Source organism: Rhipicephalus sanguineus, chromosome 7, assembly GCF_013339695.2.
Source record: "Rhipicephalus sanguineus isolate Rsan-2018 chromosome 7, BIME_Rsan_1.4, whole genome shotgun sequence".
Classification (NCBI taxonomy): domain Eukaryota; kingdom Metazoa; phylum Arthropoda; class Arachnida; order Ixodida; family Ixodidae; genus Rhipicephalus; species Rhipicephalus sanguineus.
The window spans coordinates 112,501,455-112,520,529 of record NC_051182.1 but is presented as its reverse complement, the minus strand read 5'-3'; the positions used below and the strand labels follow the sequence as shown (position 1 = coordinate 112,520,529).

At 48.3% G+C, this 19,075-nt stretch overlaps 1 protein-coding gene across 1 annotated transcript in view; it reads right to left on the bottom strand.

Moving 5' to 3' along the window:
• LOC119398940 (uncharacterized) overlaps positions 1–19,075 on the bottom strand; it is a 495,264-nt gene that overhangs the window by 63,465 nt on the left and 412,724 nt on the right. The window contains exon 2 of the mRNA XM_049417473.1: positions 1,614–2,023. Within this exon, the coding sequence (XP_049273430.1) occupies positions 1,614–2,018 (405 nt within the window). The 5' untranslated portion in view covers positions 2,019–2,023. The remainder of the gene's footprint in view (positions 1–1,613; positions 2,024–19,075) is intronic.

Below are 19,075 nucleotides of genomic sequence, written 5' to 3'. Positions count from 1 at the left end.
CCATGAGCGTAGCATGTAAATAATGCTGTACATGAAATGCATGTCATGATTGTCATGTTACCACCTGTCATTTATGTTCGTCATACAGTCACGTCACGCACTACCCAATTTCGTACATGTCCAGCTAGCGAAACGGCTGCCAGCGTTACCATGAGCATGGCATGTAAATCATGCTGTGCATGACATGCATATCACGATTTTCATGTTACCACATGTCTGTATGACGAACATAAATGACACGTTTTGTCGTGCCAATTTTGGTATACATCCATTTAATTAAACAGACGCGAGCCCCCCGAGAACATGTCATGTAAATTGTGCTGTACATGGCATGCGTGGCATGATTTGCACATTACCACCTGTCACTTATGTTAAGCGTACACTGTTGTCACACCATACCAATTTTAGTATACATCAAGTTAACGAAATGGCCACAAGAGCAAGACCGTGACATGTAAATCATGCCGTTCATGACATGCATGTCATGACTTTCATGTTATGACCTGACATTTAGCATGTTCGTCTACAGTCATGTTATGCCATACCAATTTTGGTATACATACCATTAACAAAACAGCCAGGAGAGCACAAAGTCGTAGGCGGCTAGATAGACAGATTCGCTGAAAGTTGCGCAAGTTCGCTAAGAAATGTAAGAACAGTTTTACTGATGAAAACAATAGATGAAGACTTAAGATGATGTTCCAGATTGGCACGTTAAATCTCTACTTGAATTTTTGCGTCAACTCATGGCATTTGAAATATTTGTTTATTGACGCATTCCATCATCTGTGGCCATACCATAGCACAGAACAAAATTAAGGCCCGTTTCATTAATGCTAAGCAATGATCATTTTAAACCAATCTTGTTTAGCTGCTAATGGAGTCCGCCTTACATCCAGGATGATTATTTAACTAATCTCTTCGAGGTTAATCTCAAACAAGACTACAATCAAGGTACCCAAGAAAATACCATGGCACCAAGGAGGTTAAAAATTATTCCGAGGTTCTGATGAAATCGCTGCGATTATCACAGCGAACCTGATGAACCACCGTTGCTGGCACTGAAAAGTACATAAGGTATCCTTGTAGTACGTTTCAAGCAATCCTTTTTAAGCAAAGCTTTTATAACTCGCAGATTTCAGTGGCGGCATCGTACGCGAAAAGCCCAGCGCTGGCGAACGTACTGCAGAAACATGGCCCTCAAAGGTGCGCTGGCCACATGCGCATTTGTCTGTGCAGTTTTCCCATAATTGAAGCACTCTTAGTCGTGGGCTAGTCGGCGATCGACCGTTTCTAATCTGGCAATCTGATATTTTATCGAGGTGACTTGTGATTGTCGAAAAGTTAGAAGCGAGCATTGCCCAATGCAATACAAAGAAAGAAAGGAATAAAAGTGGTACATCAGGCACTCAGATGCCAAGCTAAACTTGCCCTAATTTTCTTGGCAGGTCTGGGCTCCTGAATTTTTCGGTTACTGTACTTCACCGGCTAAGAATGGCCACCAGATACAGATGAACAAGTACGTGTGTCAGTGCGGCATTAAACGCAGTCTGAAAGCGGTGGTGGCAGACACCACAAAAGTTTCTTGTTTGCGTGCACCCGTTTGCACATACCTTATTGATTCGTGGCCGAGCCTCCTGGCGTACTGTCCCAAGCAATACGATCCTGCTTTTGATACCTTTGTCCGTGGACACCGAGACAGCCACTCGGGCAGCAGTGTCCTTCTCGTCTGGCTTCCAGGTGAATGTGACCATCTGCGATTGTCCGGGAAGCAGCTTGAACGCCTCCGTGTCCGCGGTGAAGCCCTTGCCATGCGGCACACTGAGCGTCACAACTTGCTCTGCGTTGGTCGTGTTGAGGACGCGCAGCAGGCGCACGGCGTCGCGCTTTGCGGGGACGTTTTCGAAGGTGACCTGAGGCGGTTTGGCGAAGAGTTGAAGAAGCATCGTCTCCACCGCCGCTTCGCCTTCGACTGCCTTGGTCGGTGGTGATAAAATGAACACTCGTTTGGCCATCATCTAGCCTGCGGAATAAAGTAAAGAAAAAGAAATTAACACAGGATAACGTGTGGTTCAGAACAGATGGGTTGATAAAACTTTGCGTAATGACGTCGCCGGTAGTGAAACAGAGCTAAAGGGACATTAAAGCGAAGCAATAAATCTGTTTAGATTGATAAAAGTGCACTCTAAAAACTTCCAATGTCGTTAACTTCACCTTATAGGTTCATTAATAGATAAGAAAATCAATGTCAAAAGTATCACTTAAATTTCCCGCCGAAATCTCCGATGGTGATGTCACGGATTTTAAAGTTCTTTTTTTATTATTTTGGCCACACTGGCTCAACGAAATTTCCTGAAACTTGGTATGTTAAGTCTCTGGCCCCCTCAGCGAACAACTTACTTCATTTTTACCGATTAGGAACTACGCAGGCCCTGGCACACGCCGCCAAAATCTGTGACGTCACGATGATTAGTGCCGGAATCTCAAGGTGGCGTCGCCACCCGCGTTTTCTTTCTCGCGTTTTCTCGCTTACCAAGCGTCTTATCGCGCTAAAAGTAGCGATTTTGGTATTGTGAAGGGGTAATTTACTCATACAAGGACAAAAATCGTTTTCCGTAGAACGACAGAAGGTTGAGCTAGTCGGTAAGTAAGCACCGCGAAACAAGGTAGGCGTGCAAACAGTGATGCAGGAGAAAAAATTTAAGGCGGCTTCGCACTAGTGGTGCCAAGCACAGGCGTGCACACAGGGGGGGGGGGGGCGCCGCCCCCCCTAATCACCTAGGGGGGGGGGGCGAAATCTGCCCCGTACATTGACCCTTCTAGTCACCAAAGAGGGGGGGCGCAAAATCTGCCCCATACATTGACTTAGTAGGGTGGGGGGGGCGCTGCGACGAACCTTCGCCCCCCCCCCTGATGGGGAACCATGCGCACGCCTATGTTGCCAAGCCTGAAGGAAGTGCGGAGTTGGGCAGCCATCTTGTTTCTCTTCAGTTTTCTCTTTCTTTTCTCTTTACGTTTTTTCTCTATTTCTATTTTTCTTAATATTTTTTCCCTTTCTTTCTCCCTCTATTTCTCGCTTGCTTACTCTTTTTTTTTCTATTTTTATACATGGTTTTGCCTGCGTTACGCCAGGCGACGACAGCATACGACAGCCCGGGCCCCTAAAGTGCTCCGCATTTAATACCATAGCAACAAATTGCAGGTTTGGGCGACTCAGTTCAACTTGCGAATAACTTGAGGCAGCGCGAAAAAACGAGGACATCGAAGCAGCAAATACAACAGGACTAGCGCTCACACAGTCATCAAGTAGCTCGAAGGACAAGAGGAAGAAGACTTCTACTTGATGCGAGAGCGCGCCCAAAATATCCTGCAAGTGGCCAAGCGATGACAACATACAAAACTAAACAAAACAACACAAACGCTGACTCATCGAGTCGGCGTTTGTGTTGTCTCGTTCTTCTCCTGCGTCGGTGTTCGCACGCCCACCCTGCGTGTTAATATAATAGAGAGTTTTAGTGCCGCGGCCCCAAAGCGGCTTGGTTACGTAAGCCCTTGCGTTCCTTTGTATTCTCCGTGGATGCGGCTGGGAGTACAAAGGAACGCAAGAGCGTGCGTACGCGGGCCGCTTGGGGGCCCCGACACTAAAACTCTCTAATAGAGAGTTTTAGTGTCGGAGAATACAAAGGAACGCAAGGGCTTACGTACCCAAGCCGCTTTGGGGCCGCGGCACTAAAACTCTCTAATGAAGCGTGTTGAAAGGCGGCAGTTTAGCTCTGGTGAAGACGAGCACACTGGACACACGGGCGCTGCATCTTGTTCTTGTTCACCTTCAACTGTGGCTCACACCAGTGGCGTAGCCAGGGGGGGGGGGGGGCTGACCGGACTACAGACCCCCCCCCCCCCGAAATTTGTTCGTACTGCCATGCACCGCCGACCAAAACAGCCACCTGCGCCGGAAATTATCTGGATTTTTTCTAGAATTCCTTTCCACAATCGAAAAGACACTTCGGTGCGAACATTGCTGATTTGGCCTGGATGTCCTCGCTACGCCCTTGGCGGCCCTGTAACTGGCTGCCATCCTGGATGCGCAGCGCATGAGCGTCAGAGATACCCTGCAAACAGAGGCGTATAGTGCCATGGATTGCCATTTTGCGACGCAGCGACACGCTCATTAACGGGTTTTGTTCCCACGCTGAGCCGTGCTACCGCGAATGAGTTACTATTGTTGACTAGCCGGACGCTCGGGAATAATATTGTGAATACACCGTTGCGGCGGGGACGTCTTGAACTGAAAGGGTTATATTGTGCTAGTGGAGGGCCCAAAAAGGGGGTGGTCATCTTTGACAGCTGTCCAGGGCGTTTCGTTCTCTTGCCCCTGTACGGAGAGCGGGGAGTCGTTTTCGACAGTCCTCGTCTTTTTAACTACTTATCCTCTGTCACACGGGCAGCTTTAACTGCGGTATGCTTAACCGTGGTTACAAGATTAACCGCAGTTAACGCGGACGCGGTTTGCCATTGCTACACGAGCTCAGTTAGCTCGGTTGAGCAAGCCGACGAAACCACGTGCTACTCGTATGGTCATCAAGAAGTTCGGGCACACCCTCGGCAAGTCTCGTGGTACAATACACCTCCGCTAACCCCCACGACAGTGTATTGAATCATTCCACCTTCGACTACATATTCAGTGTTTGCAGCTCAGTGATGCGGCTAGACACGAACAATGCGAAAAGCACTTCCCCTCAAGAAACCTGTAGCAATAATACTGTACCCTCTCGCAAACACGCCGTGGACGGAACAACCTTTGTTGTTGGCCTGTCGACGGCGAGCCTCGTTTTGCCAAGCAAAACTCGTTTTCAGCTAGTTTTGCGTGGCGAAAGCTCGGCCAGGGGGCGCTGCGTCGCACGCGTTTCGCCGCCTTTCTTGCAGAAACCGGTCGCTCTCCTTCCCGCCCGTTCTCCTGCCCCCCCCCCCTCACCTTTTTCTTTTTTTTTTCACTCATACCTTTCTTTTTCTTCTTTTACCATCTCTTTTCACTCTCACTGTCCCTTCAATCCCCAGTCCCCCGTGAGTGTATTGGTTGAGGTGTCCCCACTTGAGAGACAGTTATCGTGCACTCTACACCCAATTTTTCATTTCCTTCTTCCTTTTAAGAATCACCCCCCCCCCCCCCCACTTGACTTTTGACTGCGCTGTCTCTGCACGTTCACGCACCCTGCACGCGCTGTCCTCTGCTCGCCGTGCACGTGCAGCTTCACGTGTCGCTTGCTCTGGAGGTTTAGAAAGGTCACTTAGATGGAAAAAAACGTTTTCACGGTGGGAATCTCACCCGAGGAGGACGGTTGATCGACCACCTTTTCGGAACCGAGCAAGTCGTCAAGGACGATGCTGTTTGTGCGAGTGCTAGTGCGTGCCGATGCCGAACGGGCACATTTCTTTGACATGAATAGGGAGGTGACTGCGCGAGTTCTGTAATTATGTTACCGGTAAAACGCACATTCGTTGCGGCAGTCGTGTCTACTCCGAGCTGTCAGCAAACATCCAGCACGCGTTCGCGTGCGTTTTCTATTCGCAACTTTCACGGCCTAGAGAGGGCGCTAGTGGAAATCCAATATGGCTGTCGTTTGGGGGACCGTGCCGACGCCGCCTGAGAGTGTGTCTGTCACTTCGAACCGCGCAGTCATTCGGCTACAGCCGTCGTTTTGTCACGGCTTTTTTTAGAAGTTCATTGACTCTTGGATGTATTACATCGCACATCGGGGGTTCAGAAACGCGTGTGCGGTGTACTTTTGAAGGAGGAGATGTTTTGAACGCCGGGTATATCATTTGCTGTGGTGTGAAGGAATGCACAGCTTCGTCGTACAAGGATTATGCCTGCAGACTTTCCAACTGCGGAAATGCCCCCACGAGCTGTGGTTCGAATTCAGGCGCGACCAAACGATAAAGGTAAGTCCACGTACTGTACTGGCTTGTTTACCTTCCTCGTGTCCCTTTCTTCGATGGGGTATTCTCCCCGACTTTGCGTGTGTGACCGCGCTTATGGAAGTGTAGTTATCTTTTTGCCGCTGATAGATAGTACAGAAACACCTGTTGCTCACCGGGCCCGAACGCTGCCCGCGAACGAAGCGCTTGCTGCTGATGCGTGTGGTATGGAGTATATGCACACGGTCGTTCGCTCTCAGATCATGCGAGCGGATGGCTGCGCTCTAGAGGATCAGTTCGTCCGAGGCGCCTTGCACGGAAGCAAAAGTAGCACAGGTGTAGAGCAACCTGAAGCTCCTGCTTCTTGTCCTATTTTCGCTTCGATGCTCGGCTACGACGGAAGCAATGGCGCTCTGAAGAGCCCAGCCATCCGCTCGCATGATCTAGCTAAGAGTGAACGACCATGTACCTACAGTCGCGACGTCGCTGTTCGAACCCTATTATCGCTTTGCATGGCAGAAACTACGCTGCTTTTATGCGCTTATAAACAAAAGGCACTTTGTTGTATTTGACTGCTGAAGAGGGATTTATGGGGTAGCAAAGCAGATGAGACATGCTTGGAAGCTGATTTCATCACCGCAGAAACACTAATTTCACATCGAAATCTTATTTCCATCATTTATATGTTCACAGACAGAGGACAATGGAAAAGAAATCTGCCAGTAGGCTGCTGCACTAAACCGTAGCCCCACGCAATGATTGGCGCGTGTGCAACAGAAATAAAAACCAGTCAATTAACAAATGATGATATGTGATCAGTGCAGATTATATGTAAAAAGCCACAGTCTACTAAAGAAGTATTTTGATGACAAAAAATTCGATGGAGTAATTCCCCACGCAGCAGGAATGCCGCGAGCACAAATGTTTTTTTTGTTTTTTTCTCTCTTGCAGGGCCACTGCTCGTGCAAAACAGGAAACCTCGCCTTTGACGGCACGGCGTGTGCACTGCGGCACGCAGGGAATTTTGTGATTCTTGTACCTCTTGCCCATACTGAGGAAACAATAAAGCAAATAATTGCCACTACGACTCGCAGTACCTGTCCGACTTCAGTAGTTCACTACAGCGTTCAGAAAAGCCGTCGTTAAACTCGCCATCGACTAAAAATAAAACACCAGCGAACCGCCGAAGTGGCGCCGACTGAACGCGGGAATGGGCTGGCTGCGTGGGCATCCCCTGAAGGACAGTTTTGACGGCTGCCGCATGGCGTCGCTACCATCTGTGAAAGTTGCGAATTGATAACTTTTCGATTGCTTGGATGCCAAGTTTGTCGTGCGGCTTTAAATTTATTATGAGCTCAGTGTGAAGAGCATAAATTTACATCTGCCCTGTTGAATCACTGGCTGCATCGCAATGCGCAGTGTTCAGTTTTGTGGGAGTTTCACTTTTGCCGAGGTTTGCATCGAATGATGACAACGTCGGATCGCAAGTTTAATATCACCTTGGATTTTTTTAGAGCTCCCTTTGAAAGCATAATGATACGCGCCAAAAAAAAAATAATTCATGCCCACTTCGACCATGCAGTTTCTTGTAGAGGCGTGTTTGATTTTGAATAATATCGACGCCTGATCACGCACCGTGTTCGTTTATTCGAATGTCGCTTTGGTTATTTCGACAGCTGGCATGGTCAGCATCATACTATACAGGGGCGTAGCCAAGGGGGGCGGGGGGTTCAAACCTTCCCCGAAAATTTCCAATTTTGCTTGCCACGAACATACATAAATTATGGTTGGACCCCCCCCCCCCGAAAAAAATTTCTGGCTACGCCCCTGATACTATACAATACCCACTGGGATCGCGCATGTTTATGATTATGCTGAGATTTGTGCCCGATGATAAGCGCATCTGAATTAGCGAAGCCATCGAAAATTTAATTGCCGCCTAGGTTGGTTCCTTTTTCAGCTCGTTTCCAAAGCGGCAGCTGTATATTGCCCGCGGCTCACGCGCATACAAGGCTTTATATTACGTGCCGCACGCATGACATTATTACGAGGCACGCCGTGGTGGGGGACTTCGGATTAATTTCGGCCACCTGGGTTCTTTAACGTGTACGTAAATCTAAGTACGCCGGTGTTACTGCATTTCGCTCCCATCGAAATGCAGCTGCCGTATGCGTGAATCGAACCCATGACCACGATCTTAGCAGCGCAACACTTCAGCCTGCTAAGCAATCACGGCGTGTCGCATGCAAGGCCAATATAAACGCTCAGTGCAAACATGCGGCTTAATCCTGTTTACAGGGAGCCGCGATGGGACATGTGCCGCAATCAGCTGAGTTAAACGCGTAGTACTCACGGTACGTTATTTAAATTGTGTTGTAATAAGCCCACATGCTCCGCTGCTGTCACATTACAAATGGTTGACTCGGAAAGCCAGCGCGCAATCTCGAAACGTACAGCGGCTGTATATTTGTTGTAGCTTCGGTTCACAAACGAATTCCCTTTCAAATGAGCACGATCATCGCGTTTCTCCCCGTTAATAGTTCGTAATACTGCGTACGACAAAAATTGCTTCAAGGTAAGAAGACCGCGAAAGCATCGCGGCGAACTGCCATAATCCACTCTTCACGCCTCTGCTCCTCGCCCTGCTTGCATTGGAAACGGTAGAACTTGACGGGCAGTTTTCGGCTGTTCATCATTTTTAAACTTTTGTGACAGTTCACAATGCAGCAGGGCTGCATGCCTGCTTTCGAGTACGACGAAGGAACGGCACCCGTAGCGTGAAAAATGCGAGATAAAAGCCCCGGGGAGCACGTTCTCCGTGCGCGCAATGGGAGAACCAAGCAAGAGCGACCCGTCCGAGCTACCAGAAGTTTCCCCTCTCTCCGCTGGGGCGGTGGACGGCGCTGCGCAAACTTGAGCGTTGGACCGCAGGGCCAAAAAAACAAGGCGCAGTTTCGTAGCGGTGGGTGGGAACAGGAACTGACGTTACCTTGACAACTGTTTGTTGAGACCTGGTTTAGAACAATCGACGAGCTCAGTGCTACGTCAACTCGCCGATCGCCGAGTTTGCGTCACTGCGCGTACGAGGAGGATTGGTCAGGCGTAGGAAAGAAGCGCGGGAATTGTTTTTCGAAATGAAGGGTCTGCGCGGCGCGCAGCGCTGTAATATTCGGAAAACGTGATCGCCGCGGTCTACTGTACGAATTACCGAGCTTGTTTGGGGGGTGTAAAAAAAAAAGTCGCAGCCTGTTTACGGGCCCTTTAACCAATCGCAAGGAAGTCTACCTCTTCTGTACACACAAGGTATATGCGCCTCCCTAGAAAGCGCACAAAGCGAGGAGACAGCCGGCACACAATCCGGCACCAGCGGTCAACTTTCACAGGAGAGAAAAAATGCCGCCGAGCTGGGCTGCGCGCGGGAGTACAGAGGCTGACGTCACAGCCTACACAGTGCATTTTTGGGGGGTCACGGCTATTTAATTAACGCAGTCCAGAGAGAATTATGCAGGCTCCCAGGGAGCCGTCTGTGAAAAGGTGACTTTCATAGGAAAGGAGCAACACCTCCTTTCTGGACTGTACCACGGGATGCAAATGTCTCAGCAGTGAATTCTTGGGGGGTCACGTCTATTAAAGGGACACTAAAGAGAAACAATGATTTGGTTTAGATTGATAAAGTGTGCTCGGAGAACTCTTGTGTAGTTTATTTCACTACCGTAGGTTTATTATTACAGGAGAAAACCAAGAGCATTTAACGTATTTTGGCGCCACTGGCTCGACGAAACTTCCACAAACTCGTTATGTCAAGTCTCTGGCCCCCTCAGAGGACAATGTACTTCGATTTAACCGATTAGGAACTACGTAGGCCCAAGCAGGCGCCGTCAAAAATATGTGACGTCACGGCAAATGGTGGGAATTCCAAGGTGGCGTCGCCACCTGTATTTCCTTTTTGCGCGTTTTCGTCTTCGCGCAGAAAGCGTGGTGTTTTTGGTATCGCGGAAGACTACTTTACTAATGAGAGAAAAATCGTTTTGCTCTTTAGTGTCCCTTTAAGGGGAGTATGGAGTGCCCATGGAGTCTTCTGTGAAAAGATCTTTAAGTAGCATTAATCCAGTTTGCTGCAGCGGTGGCGGGAAGTACAATAATGGGCCTGCATGCCCACCAGCTGTAGCGGCGTTCTGATAACATATGCGCCACGCGGGAGCCGGCGCGTTCATCACACTTCTACATCTAGCCACTGTAAAGCGGATAAGAGAGAAAAAAAAACATCGTCCGCCGTTCACGCCAGGCAGTCGGGCGCTGCGCCGTGCTCCCGACCGGGCTGCAGAAATTAGGCGCCTTTTCCACTTCAAATCACTACCACCACCAGTCGCAAACGTCTCTTTGGAGCCACTGGCCCCTTCTGTGTGCGTGCACAGGATCGAGACAGCAAAATGAAAAGACACTCTGCAACAACGAAGCAAAGGAGTCTTGCGTCTTACTTCAAGAAAGTTCGAACCGATGAAGCGGACGGAGAAGAACCACCTCCTTCGAAGGATAACACTTCGCCTTCCTCAGCACTGGTGGAAATCCAAGCGCGTCGGAACTTCTGTAGCGACTCAGGAGAATGCACCGGTTTATGTGAATCACCTGAGAACGAACACAAGCACGACACCCGTGCGCCTCCGGGAAATGATGGTGGCCGCAGACCTTTGTTCTACAGTCAACGCTGTGCAAAGTGACGCCTTTACCACTGGGCAATACCCAAGGAAGGTGGGTGGCATGGCACCTACACATTCTGGTTCGCCTTCCCTCTGTGCGACGAGTGCGAATATTTTCGACTTGGGGCTGTTTCTCTCGAAAAGCAATAATGTAAATGACCCAGAGACGACGGAGAAGCTGCTGCTCAATCCGTTGACCCCTCCGGCTAACTACGATTATCCAGCCACAGGGAAAAGAAATCTGAAGTTCCAAACTCACTGGGTAGATCGTTACCCATGGCTTGTTTATTCAGAGAAGCTTCAAGGAGCATTATACAAATATTGCGTAGTCTTCGCAAGCGAGTGTGCAGGAAAAGGGGAGCACCAGCGCTTGGGCTGTTTTGTAACTAAGGGGTTCACCAATTACAAGAAAGCCATGGACGCCTTTAAGAGTTACGCATCCAGCAGTTACCACGCCATGTCAAAAACACTATCGAACTTTTTAGCAGTCCGGTCCCGCTCACAGCGTGACATCTTAACACAACTTGACCAGGCGGAAGAAAACCGCAAGAACTTGCTGCCAATAATAGAAACAGTCATTTTCTGTGGCAGGCAAGAAGTACCGCTTCGCGGCACAGACGACTCTGGTCCGATAAATATGTCTGAAGTGCTGCCATTGAAAAATGACGGAAATTTCCGCGCACTGCTTAGGATGAGGGCACATGTGGAGATGCCGCCTTGAGAGCTCACATGGAAACATCTCCGGCGAATGCGCTGTACACGAGCCCAAAAATTCAAAATGAGTTGATCACCCTCTGTGGTAAAATCATACAAAGAAAGATAGTTGAAAACGTCACCTCAGGTTCGTGTTTATCAGTTCTAGCTGACGAGGCCACCGATATATCTCGCACCGCCCACATTTCCCTGTGTGTAAGGTACGTTGGACACGACACGGAGTATTTGTAGATTTTGTAGATTTCGTTCCCGTGTACGATCTCACTGGCAAGGCGCTGGCGAGCACAATCCTGAACAGCCTTAGCGGTCATGGCTTTGACCTGAACCTACTTTGCGGGCAAGAATACGACGGCGCAGCATCACTGAGTGGCCACTGTTATGACTGGCAGTCGGTGGCGAGGCGCTGACCATGAGAATCTGCGGGCGAGGCGTTCTCACACTGCTAGAACACCTGCATCCTTCCACGAAACGGAATTTCTGGGACGACGAGTGACCGACAATGGGCAGAATCTCGGCCTCAAAGTCTGGGACGGCAAGGCCGGAGACAATGGGCCACCTGGGCTTGGCTTGGTACGCTGCCGAAGCCACCTGACGGGTATATTTGGACAGGAGTCTCCGCAAACCTTTTGCTGCCTTCGGGGAAGAACTGCAGGAGCAAGCACGTTTTGCCTTCGGGGAAAGAACTGCAGGAGCAAGCCCGAGGAACTTGTTGTCCTGTTTCCCCCACCTGCGTGCCGTCAACCGCCGGACCCTTGCTGCTCCAAGTGGGCAACGACCCCTCAGCGACAGTGAAATGGACTGTGCCATGGTGGGAGGTGTCGTGTGTGTGATTGGTGGTCATCAAGAAGGAGGAGCCAAACTGAGGGGTTAAAACGACGGTGCTGAGTGAGAAATGGGGCGAGCCCTCGGTAACAGGCTCATCCAATGCGCTCGTCGCTGAACTCTTACCTTGTCACTATGTAATTGAGTGTTTAAAAAGTGCCAGTAAACTTGTTATTGTTTTCCCATCTTGCTAGCATCAGTTCCTCAACCCGGAGACTCGACTACGCTACCAAACGGAGTCCGGGTACGACGCTGCCCTCTCGTAGCAACAACCTGGTTGCCGATGAGGGACGGATCAAAATACCCAGGCACGACACCACCTAAACGCTGTTCAAGCCTTCATTCGCCAAACAGCGCCTAAAGCGTTGTACGTGCATTGTAGCGCCCACTCGTTGAACCTTGCTCTGCTTCACGCATGCAAACTCCCCAGCATCCGCAACTGTTTGGGAACTGTATCCTCAACCTGTACGTTTGTGAGAGCTTCGCCACAGAGGACGAACCAACTGCAAGACAAAGTAGAAGACTTAACACAAGAAAAAATAAAATCAGCTCTCTCCTTTTGCCAAACAAGGTGGGTAGAGAGCCACGATGCACTTCAACGTTTCCTTGAACTGTACGTGCCTATTGTACAATTCCTCGAATATTTGGAAAAAGAGGCCGCGTCATCTGATACTTCATGAAAAGCTTCTCAGCTGCTCAATGCCATTACGAAGCCCGAGTTTGTCGTTTCGCTTCAGATCTGTAGCGACCTCTTCTCTTTGACACTACCATTTTGCAAGTTCCTTCAGAAAATTGACTGTGACTTGGCTCAAGCGTGTGATCACGTAAAGAATGTTATAGATGTTCTTTCCACAAAAAGGGCTAGTGCGGAAACGGAATTTGATAAGATTTTTCTGAAGTCGCTCTCTTTGCTGAAGATCACAAATGTTGAGATGGCCCTACCACGCATCACTGGAAGGCAGATGCAAAGAAGCAACGTACCTTCTGCTACTCCCGAAGAGTACTACCGGAGGAATGTGTATTTGCCTTTGCTGGCGGACTTCGAAAATCAATTAAGAGAGCGGTTCGATGCCCATAAGAAGGTCGTGGTTGGCCTTAACATGCTGCCGCCGAAATTCTGCGCATCGGCTAGCCTTTCTGATATTGATGATGCAGTGCAGTTTTACCTTGGCGACATTCCTTCGGCTAATGTCATCGAAGCAGAGTGCACACTGTGGGTGAATAAATGCTGCCAGATCGAAGAAAAGGATCACCCAGCTTGTGCTTTACAGGCCTTAGAGATGTGCAACCGCGACTTTTTTTTTGAACATCCACAGCCTGCTTTCTATCCTGGCGACTTTACCCGTGTCGACGTCGACCCCGGAACGGACTTTTTCCACACTGAGAAGGCTGAAGAGCTACCTTCGAAATCATATGAACGACGACAGATTGACCGGACTAGCACTGCTCAGCATCCATCGAGAACTTCAAGTGACCCCAGAACAAGTCCTCACAGAATTTCGCAAGTTGCCGAGAAGGAAGAACTTCCTCGTTTAAACTTCCCTCTATGTTCCAAGAGTCGATTAAAAGCTAAACCCAGCTAGCCCAAGCTTCAACCCTTCTATTCTTTCGCAATTACGAGGAAACTATCCAGCAAGCAGAATGTGCGAACGGTAACAAGAGGATCGGAATGTCGGGCGACTTTGTTTGCTTGCATACATATTGTCACGGACTGCCATTTTTGCGACCCGCCGTAACGGCAAATTAACGGGCGCCGCACTCCCCCGCTGACCGGCGGAAACCGTTCGTTCATGAAAAGACTGGTGTTTAGTGCAGGGAAGTACTGAATGAGGTGTTCTTCTTCAAACATTAGTCGCCCATGTTTGATCCTTTGTACCTACGGCGGCGTCAGCAGGGTCGTGAAAGGCCGCGATGCACCCCGAACCAGCTGTAGACTGCAAGACGCACCGGCTGAGAACCAAGGAAACTGACCATTCACACGGGCGAAACTGCTTGTGGACAAGCCGTATGAGAGAACCCCAACAGGTTGTCACTCTCGCTCAATTGAGGACCCCCCCCCCCTAATTAAAAAGGGATGTAGTCAATATATTTTTAGGGTGGAGTTTCAACAATGAAACGTGCATGATTGGACCCATGTAGATGACTCTTTTCTCGCAGGACGAGAATGAGGGGACACGGAGGGCGATTTAAGCCAGGATTTTGCCTTGCTAAGCAGTCTAGTTGCTGACCAATATGGTGTAGAAGCAGATCAAGAAGTATCCCTTCTAGAAGTTTTTTAGTGTGGCTCTGTATCGGCTGGCCACCTAAACTTAGCCGTTCGTCTAGTTGTGACGCGAAATTAACGTCTGCAACGTAGGCAACGGGACTTCTATCTCGAGTAAGCTCAACTTGCCCGACATCGGCTTCAACCACTAGCCTCCCTGAAACACCAGCGCTGCAACACCGCCGACATCGCAGTTGTGCCAGAACTCTCTCTGACTTCTCGCATCCGATCGTCGTGGACTCAACGCTGTCGGTCATCACACGTATGCCTTCACCTGTTTATACCTTCGGACTTTCTCAACTGTAGTTCTATTGTTTCTTAGTTTTGCGTAGTTTGTAATACTTCTCTCTTGTAAGCTGATTTATTGATTTTATATGTATTTTGTTAGTTGGTATTAAGTGTTGTACTAGATTCCTTGTGGTGCAATGTCACTAGAGTTTTGTTTTTCCCCACACACGTCTTTGATCTCTTCACTGTCTCTGCTTACGTACGGAACGACCTAACCTGCTGCAACTCCCGTCGCCGACTTCGCGCTGGCGACGCTAGAGTGGCAGCTTGTAACACATAGCTTTTGTACCGCGGTTACATTGTGTTACATCAGGAGCCGTTGGTCGCGGTGTCCCCGGCTTTGGTGGTGCTATTGTACAAATTTTTATTTCTTGCTTTAACCAGAATTTGAGGTTAACATAGCAATTTTTTTATTTGGGTACAAATAATTGAAAAATACCATCGAATTATGACAAGTAAGCGATGAACTTGATTTATTCACGAAAATATGCCAGTATAAATTTTAAAAAATGGCAGCCGTTCTCTGCACACAACCCTCCCCCGTAAAATATTCCTGGGTACGGCCCTGCACGTAAAGACAATTCTCCGAATAATAAATGGATATACAGAGGAGACTGCGCAAGCGCTGCTCCATTTGCTCATCTCCACGCGCACGTCGCATTGTTTTAACAAGTAAAACGAAGACAGCAACGGCAAAACAGAACGGTAGCAGCATCACAGACGACGAAAATTAGCAAGTGGCACAGTGCTTACGCATATTTACGTAAGCCTCGCTAAGGACTTTCTGCGGAATACCTTAGAAGAAGTAGCTGCGAACTTTGTAACCGAAAGATTAAATCGCAATGTGCGTATCAACATTATATCGGGCTGAGCATATCGCTTGTAATTTAGCAAAGTTATTTCAGTCAGTGTGACATTGCTGCAGTACCTTTGAAACTTCCGAGCATAAAACCTTGGGCAGTGTTTATTTCATGCAAAAGAAAACAATTCATGTTCATATTCTTTCACGTGTCTAGGAAAACATATCTTGAAGTGTTTTAACATATAGAAAAAATATACTGAAGCAAAAAGTACTTAATTCAATCATAATGTTATACCGCATTCTGTAGGATATTGGTACATATTGGTACATTCTGTAGGATATTGGTAATTCCTCGTAACTGCATTAGAAGGACTGCAGAAAGATACACTATAGTCAGTTTGCGGATTTCTTGGCTGCTCTGAACAGGTTAATAGACAGTTATAGTTTAGCGTTAGCGTGATAGCGGGGGTTAAGGGAATAGCGTTACCGTGCCGCAAAGGTTGGTTGGGGAAAGCGTGTTTTTAGTTTAGCGGGATAGCGTTTACGTGCCAAGCCGGGACGGTGGCGCCACCTAGCGAAGGGTGAATGCGTTAAAAAAAGTGGAAAAGAACAAAACCGAGAATGCTTGCCTGTATCCCCGCACGCAGCAATATTATCCTTTTTTAGTGAAAATAAAAGTAAATAAATATGAACTAAGCACCAAAAGCGAAAATTTTCATGTTGCAGACTTGTTTACACCGATATTCTAGATAGGCCTAGGGGCGTTCGAAATGGGAAGCGATCTCAAAAACTGCGCTAAGTTATCCGTAATACCGTGTCGTCGAAGCTACCTGAGGGCAAGCGAAGCCATTTTCGCACAGTCGTTTGCTACGAAAGAAGTGGATCCGTCCACATCAACGCTAAATTCAGTTCGAAGCGGGCGTCGAAAACCGCCGCCATGTTTTACGTACACTACGTTAACCACCCAAACACGCTAACGCTAAATCTGAAAAATAGCGTGCGTACGGTAAACGCTACGGGTCACGTACGGTACTGCGCATGCGCATTCGGTCCCGCTATTCCGGTAAGCCCGCTATTCCGTTAAGCCCGCTAACTATAACTGTCTAATAACGACAAATTGCAGGATATACTTGGCTGAATACTGGCGTCACTGGTATCACCAATACTGCAGCTAGCAATGATAGGCACGTTTCGAGTCTTCTTGAACTCGCAAACAGAACAATCAAGGGGCGACTGTATCAAACGTAAAGTACTGAACGTAAGCTATATATTGTGCGTGACCTACGCTTACCTTGTGTCGCCGGGACGGGTCACCAGTCTCCAGATTCGTACGACTACTAGTGGTTCTTGGGGGAGAAATGAAAAGGGCGCTAATTTCTGTCTGCCCATTGGCGACACGGCTAAGCGCCCTCTAGGGGTAGGGGTAAGGTGGGAATAAAGAAAAGTAGAAAGAAATAGTGAAGGATGTGATCGGAGGTCGACAGGGGCGACGAAGAAAGGGGGAGGACAGGAAAGATTGGGGAGCCGGTCACAGGTGTTCACGGACGGGACCACGATTCAGCGTAGCAACGCGCACGTCTAGACACTCGCAGGACGGTGGGACAGTCGCCAGCCGCCTGTGCCTTGTCAATGCGTACCGCTGTTTCCGCCAAATTTGAGAGCGGAAATCCTTGGCGCAAACAAAGGGATGCAGCCCCACTTTCTTTTCACTCCTACGCTGTAAGAAGCGCCAAACCTGCAGCTGCCGCGGAAGCTCTGCCATGCTTTTCGCCGAAAGAATAAAGAGAGAAAGAAGTGAAAGGTGAGACCATGCAGCCTAATACCTGCAGGTGCATCGCAGTGTTGTCGGTAACGCGTTACAAGTAACGGCGTTACGGTAACGCGTTACTTTTTTCGGTAACTTAGTAACGTACTCGTTACTATTTCGGAACTGTAACGGGTAACGTACCTACGTAAGATTTTTCGGTAAAGTGAGGTGTCACGTTACTCGTTACTTTTTCATCCTGTAGGTGCCTTTTTCCCAGAGCTCCCCCGACGAATTCTTTTGTCGCAGCCTCGGAATGCTGTCGGCCTGCCAGGCATTAACAAAGAAAGTGCGGGCGGAATCACTTTTGTTAATAGGAAAATGCGGGGACCAATTCCTAAGACGCGCCGACTACCTTTGGAAAAAGTTGGGCCATCGCCACACAAAGCTTGTAAAAAGCCGCGGAATCCGCTATGAGAAACTGTACGGACATGTTTTTCGTGGAAGTGGATTGTAGCAGGTGGATTGCTGGCACCTGCGCCTTTTCGTGCCCAAGAGACAGGCCGCCCGAAGAAAAAAGCGCAAAGGCTAGTTTACTCCATACCAGGTGCTGATCGTGAGGCTTCGTACCCCCTCCCCCCGCGGGGGAAACAAAGAACTTCCCCGAGAGGCAACATAAAAACGACGTCCGCAAGTTCCAGTGACAAAGGAGTGCACTCGCCGATCACAGCGTGGTGAAAGACCACCGCATCGAATTAACAAGTCCCGCGTCGTTGACCTAGAAGCCAATTACTATAAGCGGCTTTTTGTGGAATCCTGACCCATCCAGGCGACAGCCAGTAGCGTCAACCGGTCTACAGGTGCTTGCCGATCGAAAGTCTGCCTCAATGGAATTCTGCACATCATGGAGAATTGATGTGACCCCACGGCAAGAGAAGACCCTCAAAAGAAACGAGCGGGACGCGAAACGTCCTACTTTTTCTTGTAACGAAAAAAAAAAAAAAAACTTACTGACTACCTTCGTTGGCGTCGCTCTGTTTCAAACAAAACCCATGAATACCGCTGTCACACGAACAGCTTTAATCGCGGTTAAGCTAACTACGGTTACGGCTAACCCCGGTTACAGGTAGCTCCACGGCAAGTGGTTACCGCAAACGGGTGATTCCCGAGAGATCGTCACGGATCCGAAAATGGATGTTTTAGATTTACTTGAGTATTTGTATTTTATGCACATGCCACCCAGTAGCCTGAAGAGGAACCTAGTTTTATTATTAGCTGCATAATTTACAAGCACAAAATAGCGAGCATATTCAATACAGAGGGACCGATTTTATTACCTGTTGTTCTCGAACATTCACAGTGATGAAAAACGCCAATATTACCGTTACAAAGACATTTTGTGTAGGACATGTATGCGCAACAAAGAGTAAAGTAACATTGTTTGGAATTTGTAGAGCGAAGGAAACTATTTTTGAAAAGTGTCTAAATATGCGACATTTTTTATAGTTGCTACATAATAGTTGCTACAACGTTGATAAGGTTTATCAACTTTGTTTTGAAATGAATATTATTTCTTTCTATCTGCAACTACAGTTAAGTTTCTGGTTACTGAACTCCTGAGCGAACGAGGCTGATCTTAAACACTCTATACAGGTTAACAGGTTATATAGGTTAAAGTGAACAAGAATGTATATTCACAGATATTTTTTTCCGTGACTAGGCCATTAAATCATTCCTTTATTACTACAAAATTTGCGCATCTATTTTGCTAGTAGAAGCACGCCGTCAGAATTACTGTAAACGTATTGAAGTTCAGTGATGCTTTC